The following is a 13,214-nucleotide window of genomic DNA, read 5'->3' on the forward strand; positions in this document are numbered from 1 at the left end:
GAGTCCTCCGCAATTAATGAAGCCTATTTTATTATATTTAGATCAATTCTAATTTACAATACATTAAAATGTTTTGTTTCTATTATTTTTTCCAACAATAGATGCTGACTATAACACTTAAATGCAAATAAAATGCGATTATGTGATAAATTAAAGAAATCCAATATTTTTTCTACCACACAAAATACATTCCTATAATATAGATTGACACTAAAAATTAACGTAAATCTTAAATAACAAATAGTCTGGTAGTTAATAATTCAATTAATAATTCTAAATTTTATAAATAAAACACAATGTATATATATTTTTTGTTTTTTTGTTAAACACTGGGGACTTTATAGAGATTTCATTATTATATATGTATATATTTTTTTGTTAAGTTTCTCTTTCATTAAAAAAAAACAAAACATGTTTTCTCTTTTTTTATATAAAAAAAACTACAATAATTATGTTTACATTTCATTGATATTGTTTAACTATTATCAAATTCAGACCAATTGTTAATTTGCAGTACACACATTACACATTTCATATGTTTAAGTTAAATGAACTTTATTTTCAATATTAAAATTAAATCTTTTGATTTCCATTGTTATTATTTTTTTTTTGTATTTGTTTGTTTTTGTTAAGAGTTGGCTTTGTGAGTGGTTAGTAAACTAAACAACAATAATAGTATAGTAGTACATAATAAAGTAAAATTAAAAAAATAAAAAAGTTTCAATAAAAAACATGTACTATGACACTTGTTTGTTCGAAAAAATTAAGAAGTTTTTTTTTAAATACTGTATTAAACGCTTTATAAATAGCTTTTGGCAATTAAAATAAAAACATTTATACTCGTTTGATCATAATGGAAAATATTAAATATTTTTTGTTTTTTTCAACTGAGTTTCAATTGAGTTGTGCAACTAAAATATCAATACTAAATAAATGTTTTAAGTTATGGGAAAACTATGTTGCATAAACTGTTCTTTTCTTCAAGGAAAGTAAAAAGTGTTTCGGGGGGAAGAACATTTATAAATGAACTTTAAGAGATTCCATACGACCAACAATACGACGGCGTAATTCCGCATATCTAAAAGAGAATTTGTAAATGTTTTCAATTATAAGGAAATATATACAAAATAAATAAAAACTAATCATTAACTTACTTGTCTCTAACTTTGGTAACTTCTCGGTCTAATTCTTGATCATAACGTTCAAGTATAGCACGACATTCTGGTACTGATAAATTCAAAAATTGAGCAACTTCATTGCTAGAAATAAAATCAAATCAATTATATAAATTTTTTGGGTTAATTTCAATTTGTATACCTTATTTCATCAGTTTTCTTTGCATCGACTAAGAATAATTTGGCCACATCCTCATGAGGACCCATCATAATGCGTGTTATTAAGGGATACTCATTGTCCTTGAGACGCTTTTGTTCCCCGTTGTCCCTTATGATAAAAAGCGAAAAATTCTCTACTGCACTATCTACCCGATATTTTTCCAACAACAGATTTATGACCTCTTGTGTGGTTACCAGCGAAGTTACCCAAACGGACATTTGTGAACCATAGGGTGGTGTAAAGAATGAAGTTTCGCGATTATAAAAGTGACCATTAATAGAACAACGGCGTTTTAGTTTGGTGCGTGATCTGCAAAGAAAGGTGTTATATGAGTTAGCAAAATATTTATGTTACTAGCAAAGAAATCTATATATATGTATAAAAATTAAATGGTCCATGTATGTAAAGGCATCACGTGAAAACGGCTCGAGCGATTTGGCTGATTTTTTTTATTCAATTCGAAATTTTCAGGAGATGGTTTGTAAAGAAAAAATTCCGGGTTAAACTCGGATTTTTTTTTTGAGTTCAGTCATTTGTAAGCTTTAAGCTCCCTAAAGTATGCAGTACAAATTTAGATATTTTATTTGCAAATAAATAAGAACAGGCAATTGTATGTGGGTTGGAGAAACTTGAAGGACTAACATTAGTAACTGCTACCGGGCGAAGCCGCCCCGGCTTCAACTAGTAAATAATAAAGAAAAAGTACCAATAATTAGACCCTTTGTACTCTCATTAACCATATATTTCAAGTTTCTAGGCTCATTATTATAAAAAATTCAAGAAGTTTATTAATTAAAAATATTAAAAAAGTATCATTAGGAGAAAAAGTACAAATTTCCCTTTTCACACTTGAACACCCGTCAAGATTGACTTTTGAAAATACTCCATTTTGCGGAATTTTTTGTGATGTACATAGATATAGATTGTCTCAAACGATTTACTTGAGATACTTGAGTTTTTTACACTAAAATGTGATCACAGATTGAGCTTATTTTCTCTAAAATCGCAGTATTTACGATATTTGAGTTTTTTATACGAAAAATAGATATTTTTTATGAAATGAAAATCTACACCTTAAGACTATAGTTAATATTTGTCCCCTTTGAAATGATACGATTTTTATTTAAATTAATGACTGTGTCGTGGTGGGAGGTCATAATAAAATATTTATAGAAAAACATAGTTTATGGAAAAAAATACCAAAGATGAATAATGTACCCCTTATTTGTTCGAATTTCTTTTGTTTTACCACCTATCCCTTTTTAGTGAATCTACATAAAGAGAGGGAAACCAAATCAAATATTTCTCTCTTAAATGTTTAAAGATTATTTTTTTTGTATTAATTTTGATCACGGCTACTTATATTGAACCAAAAATGTCCAAGACACAGGATAAAGTACAATGAATTGTAGTTATTTTTCCTCTACATAATTGTTGAACACTCTATATTACCTTCTATTGCCACTTCTCCTCTTTATGGCTGCCGCTCCCGTGCGTGGTGGTCTTCTCAATACCACACCATCTTCGGTTATGTGCAACGGTTGTTCATCATTATCAAGATGATGTGTATTGTTGTGATGGTTTTGATGAGCACCGCCTGAAGTTGCAGTGTACAATGATTCCGTTTGTGTCAATTCATCGCCGGCAGCAGCACCACTTTGTGATGTTGTTGATTGGGCGTTGTCCTGGCGGCTGGAATCACAATCACTGGCACCTTCTCTGGGATAGCAATTCATTTTGATTTGTATAAATTTTGGTGGTATATCACTTTTACGTATGGTAGCCGAAATATGCTGGTTGTTTTCAACATCACCACCGCCATCTCGCCTGTGACGTGGTTTCAAAGTAGAATCATCATCGTCATCGCTGGAAGAATATACCACACACGATGGTCCTGACTTGGAGCGATTTATGCCCTTCTCAAAACGACCATTTGTTACCATTAGTTGCGCCTGCGCAGAACCACTTTTCTGTAAAGCATACGGAGAACGTTTAAGCGGTGACCCGCCCTCATGGATTTTAAGCGATAGAGTATCATTTATAAATGAAGCATCTATAGATCTCAGGGCATGTTCACAATTAAAACTTTTGCTCATGGGGTTGTCGGCAGCACTGTACAGCTTAAGGGAGTCGTGTATACGTGAAGGATCTATGGGTTGATTGCGCTTAAGAGTATCATCATTGTGCTCTTGGAAAGAATTGGCACCATTTACGTAGTCTTGATGGACGCTACGTTTAAAATCTTCAAAATCCATGGGTTTCAAAGTGGCATCATCGGAGGTTTCGTAATTATCAACGGTAGTAGAGGTGGTTGTATTGGCATTTGTGCTGGTTCCAGCAGTTGTGGTCGTGTTCAATGAGGCAGTGGCTGTTAGAAAATTATCGGAAGAAGTTGTGGTGGAGGAAGAACTAGCGGATGATGTTGTGGTGGAAGACGAAGATGTTTTAGAGGGTGAGGCATCTTCGATATTAGTTGAATCGGTGCTATTTTGATTCGACATTGTTTTAGAACTTTCCGAAGTAGGAGTTGATGATGAAGAGTTTTGGGGCGAAGTCGAGGGCAGGCGTACCGGCATAGTTTCATAAACTTTATCCTTTTCACTGACACGTCGCTCCACTTGCAACAAATCATCAATTTCATCCCAATCTAACTTTTCCAATTTATCCAATTTCGAGGGCAACGTAGAACTAACGCAATTGTTAGTGTTTGATATTGTTGCAGATGTTATATTCGATGACTGCTCATCACACAAAGTGGTGGTGGTAGATGAAGAATCTTCTTCATGTTTACCATTCGTAAGTGTTTCGGTTACACTTGTGCCAGTCGTTTGTGCCGAAGCATCTTCTGGTGTGGTTGGCAACTCGGGATATTCATTTAAACTGCATGAATCAAAAGTCATACTTTCACTCAAGGAAACGTCTGTAGATATAGCATCAACTTGATCACTTGTTGTGGTAGCGCCTTCAAAAGACTCAGTGCCATCGTTATTTTCTTTATCGGAAGCATCCTATTTAATGATATTGGTTAGGAATGTGTTCTGTGTTTATTATTTTATACTAAAACTTACATTATCCGCTTTTGATACGCGACATGAGTTGCGTTTACGCACTACAAATGTACGTTGATCATCATCTTCCTTCAAATGGATGACACCTTGTACACCCCAGTAGACACGCAAAGCTCCTTCGAGTATTAAACGATTGTTAACTTCTCTGCTTCGCACTTCCATACTTTTGTTGTCATAGAATTGATTATATACCTAAGAGAAATGTGTTTTCTGAATGAGTTATTTCGAAAGAATAATTAAACTTAACAAAACTCTATTTTGTAAACCAAACAATAACAAATCGATATGAGAAAACCAAACATTTTAGAGAATCGTTGAAACTGAATTCAGATGCTAAAAAATCAGTGGCACATAGAAACTAAACAACTGAGTTAGTCCATGACCGTCCGATAATTTAAAAGTTGAACATTTAAAAATATGCTCACAGTTTCTAACCTACAGATTCATTCCAACATAAATTAGAGTCACTACAATTCGGACATTTTTATAGCCTATAATTAACACATGTTTACAAAAATATAAAATATTGTCGGTAGTTTTTTTTCATGCAATACATATTTTGTTTGGATTTGAATGCTCATAGTAAAATGTCCGTACAAGGTTTCGTAATTATTTGTTTAATTTTAAACAGACTATTATGTTTTAAATGAAAATGCTACTAAAAGATTTAATATTTTTTCAAAATCTAGACCACGGTTCACGTATATAAATATATATTTTTAATAAAGTTTTAAAATAAATAATGTTGTAACAAAAGCACTAATCTCGATATTAAATATTTTACAACGCCATTGAAAAATTACCTTTAATTTTGACTCAAGATGATCTCTGGGTAAAGAAGGACCATTCTGTTGACCGGGTCTATTGAAGGTAGCTTTGTTGCCAAAGCTTTTATGAGATTCTACACGAGTTCCATGACCAAATAGTTGAGGTCCAAAGAGAGCTCCATAACATGGCACATGACAATAAGGCACACCTTTATGCTAAAAATCTTAAATGTTTAATTCCATACTTTAAAAAAAAATGTATGATCACTTACCTCAGCATGTTGTCCGGGATTTAAGCGTTTGCCACATTCTTCACACCTTAAACATTCGGGATGCCAGTCATATCCCAATGACTGTTTGCGTTCCGCTAAAGTAAAAAAAAATCACCAAAATTCAATTAATCTATAAATTAAGTTTAAAACTAGAAAAAGTGAGGTTAATATGTATGTAGTTTGTACTTACCAAAGTATACGGGTTTTCCGCACTTGTGACACTTCCACATAATTGTATGTTATAGAAATTGAAACCTCTCCCTAATAATTTGCTATTTACAATAGCACAGACACTTACACTTCAGTTTAATGACCCCCACCTCCACTCTCTTTTCGCAATTATTATTATTACACAAAATTTAAAAACAAAATTATATAAACGTTATTAAAAACTTTTCTTTTTTCAATATTCAATATTTTAATTTAAAGGTAATTGAACTTAAATGGCCTAAAAACCAAAATACCCTGTGTATGTGTGTAAACTATAAGACCGTCAATATTAAAGGGTCAACTTGATTACGAGTATCATTGGAAACAAAGAACACAAAACTAAAGAAACTCCAGTCTCACATAATCCTTTTCGTTATTTTCCTATTTTCTTTATTAACAATTTTCCATAATTGTGAGTTCTAGAAATTTGTTATTTTAAACAATTTCTTGTTCTTTTTGTACATTTAATGTTTCATTACTGCGTACGTGTTTTGTTTATTCAATTTAGTTTTCTTTTTAAATTATAATTTATGCATCTCTATTGAATTTTTTTTATTTCACTATTATACGCCTCCTTTTTTTGTTAATTTGTTCTCTGTGTATTATTCTATTCGTTGTTTTTTCTCTTTCGTGTTTGTGCACCTGTTTTTTTTTAATAAGTTTTGTTTATTTTAAATTTTCTATTATTAATAACATGCACTTTTAACAAGATTAGATTATTAATTGTGGTTTTTTTCTTTGCAAATTTTTAATCGCCGCGTTCTACGTCCGCTTAAAAAGTAAAAAAACACAGAAATTGCAATTATCGTGTAAAATTAGAAATAGTAATGAAAAATATACACTGGAAAGTCTCATGCGACTATTTTTTGCTTTATTTGTTTTGTTTTTGTAATAATTGACAACTGGAAAGTGTAAATAAATGGAAAAATCAGTTGTACAAGCATAGGAACTTGGCAGCACTTGTGGCCTTTACATGCACAGAGTAGCTAATAAAAGTAGAAATATAGGGGAACAATTAATATATCATTGATAATAGTACCTCTCATTTGATATATATGGTACCAGAGCTGTAAATGAATCATTCTTTTTTGATTTTAATTCATTATGAATTAGCTAAATTTTGAATTAATTCATTGAATTGAAAAAATGAATTGAATGAAATTTGAATCAATTCAAACGAATTAGGCAGAAATGAATTTCAATTCATTTCTAATTCAAATGAATTTGTAAAAATGAGTTGCAATTCATTTACAATTCATTTGAATTGAATTGATTTTGAATTAATTCAAATGAATTAGAAAAAAGAATTAGCAATTCAAATGAATGACTCGAAAATGAGTTGCAATCAATAAAATTCAAGAGCAGATCTCTAGGGGGAATGAAAGATTTCTCCTACCAAAATGAAAATATCCAGTACAAAAATTGAAAAGCCTTGTCCTGTATACGCGCATGATCAATGAAAACATGTTGTTTGGTGTTTATTTCTTCAAGAAGAACTGATTTTTATTTTGAAATACGCTGAACGACAAAACATATTTAATATTCAAGAAGCAATTAATAATTTTTGAAATTTTGTGACCCACGACCACCCAACGACAAACTTTTTGCTAATGTTTATATTATATTTATTTCAAAAAAATAAAACTATCTTTCAAAAATAATCAAAAATCAGGAAAAATAACAATGTATGTAGTTCAAAACACAATTGAGTTTCATAAATAAGGCTAATTATATTTAATTAGAATGCATCATTCACCTTAAACAATAATAGCTTTTCAAAATTATCATCTGAAAGAGATCCACGTTTAGGGATGTTTAGAATAGAGGCGTACGAAAATAATCTTTCAACGCCAGCTGACGATGGTAACGGCGCATTATATTTAAAGAAAGATTTTTTAACCGTCGATTAATTATACTGCATACTTGATGACTTTGAACAACCTGCTAAATATGCTAATTTTGTTTCTAGTTCATTTGAATTAATTCAAAATCAATTCAATTCAAATGAATTGTAAATGAATTGAATTAATTCAACATCAATTCAATTCATTTGAATTGGAAACGAATTGCAATTCATTTTTACCAAATTCATTTGAATTAATTCAAAATCAATTCAATTCATTTGAATTAGAAACGAATTGCAATTCATTTTTACCAAATTCATTTGAATTAACTCAAATTTCATTCAATTCATTTTTTTGTGTGAATGATTCGTGAATTAATTCAAAAATGAGTGATTCATTTACAGCTCTGTATGGTACAATTAATTAATATTTTGAACCAAAAACTGCATTTTGAATTTATACATTACTTTAAGCCGGTAAATATAAGCAACATCAAAATATATTGTGTTACAGGGATGTTTATATCTTTCTCTAATGATATTTTATTAAAAATAGGGCATACATCAAGATCATCGAAACAACTTTCATTTTAATAATTTGTTTGGTGTTGATAGCTCTCATAATTATAAGCACACAAACGTTTTATCATATATTTAAAAATAATCTGATCATTATGGGTAACATTGAATAGTGCTTCAAAATGCATATAGCCCCATTAACACGAAGTCTGGTTAGGTGCTAACTAACAGTTATACTGTCGTTTAAAATAATTTTTGTATGAAAACTGTCAGTATAACTATTAGTTAACACATACCCAGACTTCGTGTTAATGGGGGTTAATATGATATATAATATGGTACTGTTCATTAACATTGTGAACCTTTTTGGATTTACATATATGACAGTACATCAGAAAATTTTGATGTACAGCCGGTGTTCTATACACCCCAGAGCAATACAGAAAATATGAATATTAACAGAAAATAATTATGAAAATATAAACTGTTACTTGGGGATCTTGATTTGTTCTGCATCAAGATTTCTTCCTCTAATGATTTTTATTAGGAAATGTTTGTGCAACTATTTCAATTGATTTCTATAAAAATATTTTTTTCTAATTATACAAATCATCATTTTACTACGAATTAAGTAAACATATTTTTCACCCAACCAGCTACTACCAAACTTTACAACTATGACAGAGAAAGTGAGTACGTTGTCTGTTTATTGGGATAGTTGATGTTTATTTCTCTGTTCGCTCTGAAGTTTTTTGTGCAAAATTAAGTCAGCAATTTTTTATATACACATAGTTAATTTTCCAAAAGTAATTTTAACAAAGTTACAACAATGAATAATAAAATTAATGCTAAAATTTATGATAATGCTGAATAAAGTGTTCAAATATAAAAAGTGTTAATTAAAATTATGATGAAATAGAGAAAATCGCAACAGAGAAAAAAAGTAAGGTTCAATAAAATACGTGTTAAACTACGAAAAGTGAATCAAAGAATTAAAGGAAAACAGCCAACACAAAGGCGTGAATACAAAAAAAAAATATATAAAAAAAGGAAACGAAAGGATATTTAAGCGCAACAGCTGAAAATTATAATAACCGATGCTAAAAGTTTTAATGTGAAGGAATCTGCAGTGTGTGCCTGATGGTTTTAGTTAAAAACGCATAGTTGTACATTAAACACGCTTTTTTATAATAAAAGAAACAATTGGAAAAATAATCGAATTTGTGTTTTGTATAAATATTATCAGAAATATGAAAACCACTATAGAGTTTGAGGAATGTCTCAAGGATTCACCAAAGTTTAGGTAAGTGTCAGTGTCAGCAGAAAAAAAACAATTATTATTAAACTACATATTTATAAAATTCATAAAAGTTGAAGGGTAAATATAAAATGTTGATGTGATGATGCTTATTCAAAATTAGTGATTAATTAAGAGAACTTAATCAGTTCGAACTTTCAGCTGCTATTCATCCAGTTAAGTAGACAGACGTAAAAGCAACGCCCCTATTGTTTCGTTTTTTATATTTTTTTATCTGTATTGTTTTGGTTTAACGTTATGAATATTTTTAATGTGGTTTATTTGCACTCAAACAAATCTTTTGCAATTAATACATATGTATGTATGTAATAATCATTCAAGTTTCTGTTGATATTTTTATAGTCCATCATTTCTTTAATCGTTTTGAAAAGTGATATGATGTGATTTAATATTGAATTACATAGTTTATAAGTAGGTATGTAAATCACTTTAAAAATTTCGATGATGAATTGAATTTAAGAATAAGATTAATTTTGAAATTCTTAGTATTTTTTACTTAAGAACTTTTTTAATTTGTCAACAATTATTTGTATTTAGGTTGATGGTAGGTCGATTGTTCGAACAATCTACGTTTTCCTGAAAAAAGTCGAATAGTCAATTAAAGTAGAATAGTCGATAAAAGTCGACTTCTTAGATTATTAGAAACAAATATTTAATTGCAACATTATACTAAAACTATTTCAATTTGGTACACTTTCATTTTTTGTAGTTTATGCTAATATATGTAAATAATAAATAAATGTTTATAAAATAAAGCTTTTTCTACACAAAATTCTTACAACATTCTTCTAACTATTATCGCCTTGATAAATTTAATTTTTATTGCTAAACATTACAAAAGGCGCATTAATAAATGTAGAAACCACGTATTTTTTACAAAAAATGGTAAAAAGTTGAAAAAACTCGAAAATAGTCGAAAAAAAAGTCGAAAGTTCGAAAAGTCGACTTTTTAAAATCGGAAAAAGTCGAAAGATCGAAAAGTCGACTTTTTGTTTCAGTTATAGAACCCTAGTTAATGGCCATTTCTAATATTTTTCACACTAAAAATCAATTGTTGCTAACTTTTTTCTATAAAGTCTATTATAGTTGAGGAATTCTTGAACCGATTATGGTATTTTAAATAATAATGTAAGTATTTGCTGTGAGTGACAGTACAATGGAATCAGTTTTTGCAAATTATATTTCATAGTTTCAGTTTTTAAACACATAACCTTTTACCCAATACCTATGTACATACAGTGGTGGTCAAAACATATGCAACCAGCAACAGAATTTTACAAAAGTGGTTTAAACTACTTTAAGATGTAAAAAAAAATATTCATTTGCTTATAATATTTTTTAATTAATGCTTTAAAAATAAGAATATGAAATTTAATTCAGAATTTTTTGCATTAAAAAGAAAAAAAATTTAAAAAACTACGTATGGGTTGATATTTCATTGGCCAAAACATATGCAACTAATTGCTTTTAAAACATTTCTGTCTATAAAACTTAATATTTCGTGGCAAATCCTATATTTCCAATGACGGCCTTACATCGGCAAGGCTGTGAAGCTATTAAATTGGCAATAAAATTTGCAGGAATAGCGTTCCAAGCATCTACCAATCCTTGAAACATAATATCTGAATTAGTGCAATTTTCGGTGTCGATTCTTTGATTAACGATTTCCCAAAAGTTCTCAATGGGATTTAGATCTGGTAATTGTGGTGGCCATTCCATTACCGAAACTCTTTCTTGTGCTAACAACGATTTAACAACATGTGAAGAGTGCTTGGGGTCGTTATAGTGCTGAATAACTCATCCAAGAGGCTTATTATCCTCAGAATTTGGAAGCATTACTCTTTCCAATATGTCTCTATAGATAAATCCATCCATTATTTCATTAATTTAGAGCGATTGGCCAACTCCAGCAGCAGAAAAACTGCCCCCATACCAAAGTTAAAAAAAATATTCATGTGCTTGTAATATTTTTTTTTCAAAATTTTAATTCAGAATTTTTGCACAGAAAAGAAAAAAAATGAAAAAAATACGTATGGGTTGATATTGCATTGGCCAAAACATATGCAACAATCGCTTCGAAAACATTTATGTCTATAGAACTTAATTTTTCGTGGCAAAGGCTATATTTTCAATGACGGCCTTACATCGGCAAGGCAGTGAAGCTATCAAATTGGCAATACAATTTTCAGGAATAGCGTTCCAAGCATCTACCAATGCTTGAAACATAATATCTGAATTATTGCAATTTTCGGAATCGATTCTTTGATTAACGATTTCCTAAAGGTTCTCAATCGGGTTTAGATCTGGTAATTGTGGTGGCCATTACATTACCGAAACTCTTGTGCTAACCACGATTTAACAACATGTGAAGAGTGCTTATGGTCGTTATCGTGCTGAATAGCTCATCGAAGGGGCATATTATCCTCAGCATTTGGAAGAATGTCTAATGTCCACTTATTAAAAATTTTTGTTCAATCGTTAATTGAGTTTCCATACTAAAAGAAACAACCATCTGAGTAAACAGTTACGTGGTGGAATTCTGGCGATCGAGTTTGGATCTTCCACAAGTGTTTAATAACACGCGTCGCAAAAACGGAAGATTCTAGACATACATTTGTTTTATCCCAAACATAATTGTCCAATTCGTGAGTTAAATTATTGTATATGTATTCTGAAATTATGTAGTTGTGGCTTAATTTTATAATATGCAGCACTCGTCATTAGTTGAGGAATTCATTTTTTCTTAGGTTTAAATATGGAATAGTTCGATCCCTTTAATAATTGCGCTAAAAATGGATAGTATAATTTTATGTTTCCATTTTCTTTTTTTGAATCACACTCTGCGACATAAAGCTTTCCCTTTCATTCTATGGGAATATTTAAATTACATTAATTTGAAAAATATTAAAAAACATAAAAATAAGTTTATTTTCCCCTACTGCAAAAATACCAAATATTTTTGCAAACATTCAAACATGATTTTTTTTAAAGTCTCTACATTACCCAACATACGACAACAGCGGCTGGCTATATCTAAAACTCAAAGTAGAGCACCTTCGACATGCAAATTTTTTAAACGCGTGCCATTTTTTGTTTTCCCTAAGATTTCAAAGACTTTTTATATTTTCTGAAAGTGCTCGGCTAGATCTTGAAAATACATTCATGCGTGTGCTGTCTCTTATAATTAAAATATAAAATATTTGCATAGTAATAACATAAATGGAAAAATGCACACGAAAAAGACCTATAAAAATAGTCATCGTGTTTCAATTATAAGTAAGCGCACGTTAGAAATTGTATCAATAACTTCCAACACAACATAATTCATTTTTATTTAAATACTAAATTATAAATTACACATTTTCTGTAATAAATGTCTCGATAATCAGAATCATTTTTAGGAATGTGGCAACGCTTTTTATAATTCTCACAAAATAAGGAAACTTCAAAAAACCTTATTTTAAAAAACAAAATTTGATTGAAACTACCTTCTATATTTTTATCATGGAACTTACATATCGCAAGTCACATTCTCTTTTCGTCGCCATATTAACGCTCTGACGTTTACTGGAATTATGAAAAATTGTGCTACCGTACTAATTTTTAAAATCCCATTTTATGTTTATTTAAAAGTAAAAATATAAAACAGCATACCAAAAATTTAATAAAAAAAATGTTAAATAAAGAAACTAGTTTTAGAAATAATTATAAACTAAAAACGAAAAAAATATTTGTGCCATTGGAAAGGAAAATATCCCTTACACAGACTCCATGAAAGAAAAAACACAAAAAAGCTGCGGATGGCAAGAAACCGAAACAAATTTCTTCTTTAGTAGTAGTATCTATTTGCAATACTGCATAAAGATTCAAAATAAAAATTAT

At 29.9% G+C, this 13,214-nt stretch overlaps 2 protein-coding genes across 3 annotated transcripts in view; one reads left to right on the forward strand and one right to left on the reverse strand.

Moving 5' to 3' along the window:
* Window positions 1-303: 303 nt before the first annotated feature.
* On the reverse strand, window positions 304-6,358 carry Rassf (Ras association family member). The gene is made up of 8 exons (XM_065515438.1): window positions 5,633-6,358; window positions 5,443-5,537; window positions 5,207-5,386; window positions 4,404-4,595; window positions 2,788-4,343; window positions 1,318-1,644; window positions 1,155-1,259; window positions 304-1,078 (listed from the first exon to the last, which is right to left on the reverse strand). Exons 1-8 carry the CDS (start codon window positions 5,670-5,672, stop codon window positions 1,018-1,020), a joined length of 2,556 nt encoding a protein of 851 aa, XP_065371510.1. The 5' UTR covers window positions 5,673-6,358; the 3' UTR covers window positions 304-1,017.
* A 2,480-nt stretch (window positions 6,359-8,838) lies between these two features.
* The window catches only part of CenB1A (Centaurin beta 1A), a 32,435-nt gene continuing 28,059 nt past the window's right edge, over window positions 8,839-13,214 (forward strand). The window contains exon 1 of one of the 2 annotated variants that reach the window (XM_065515439.1): window positions 8,839-9,317. In XM_065515439.1, coding sequence (XP_065371511.1) covers window positions 9,265-9,317 — 53 coding nt within the window. In that variant the 5' untranslated portion in view covers window positions 8,839-9,264. The remainder of the gene's footprint in view (window positions 9,318-13,214) is intronic. The other variant, XM_065515440.1, reaches the window with a different exon arrangement.

Source organism: Calliphora vicina, chromosome 1, assembly GCF_958450345.1.
Source record: "Calliphora vicina chromosome 1, idCalVici1.1, whole genome shotgun sequence".
In the NCBI taxonomy this organism is placed as follows: Eukaryota; Metazoa; Arthropoda; class Insecta; order Diptera; family Calliphoridae; genus Calliphora; species Calliphora vicina.

What these genes read in the sequence shown, in the direction of transcription:
- Rassf (XM_065515438.1), bottom strand. Translation starts at nt 5,672, where the DNA reads ATGTGGAAGTGTCACAAGTGCGGAAAACCCGTATACTTTG. An exon ending in ATCCCGGACAACATGCTGAG is followed by an intron (nt 5,387 to 5,442) that starts GTAAGTGATCAT and finishes TAAGATTTTTAG; the next exon opens with CATAAAGGTGTGCCTTATTG. An exon ending in ATCTTGAGTCAAAATTAAAG is followed by an intron (nt 4,596 to 5,206) that starts GTAATTTTTCAA and finishes CATTTCTCTTAG; the next exon opens with GTATATAATCAATTCTATGA.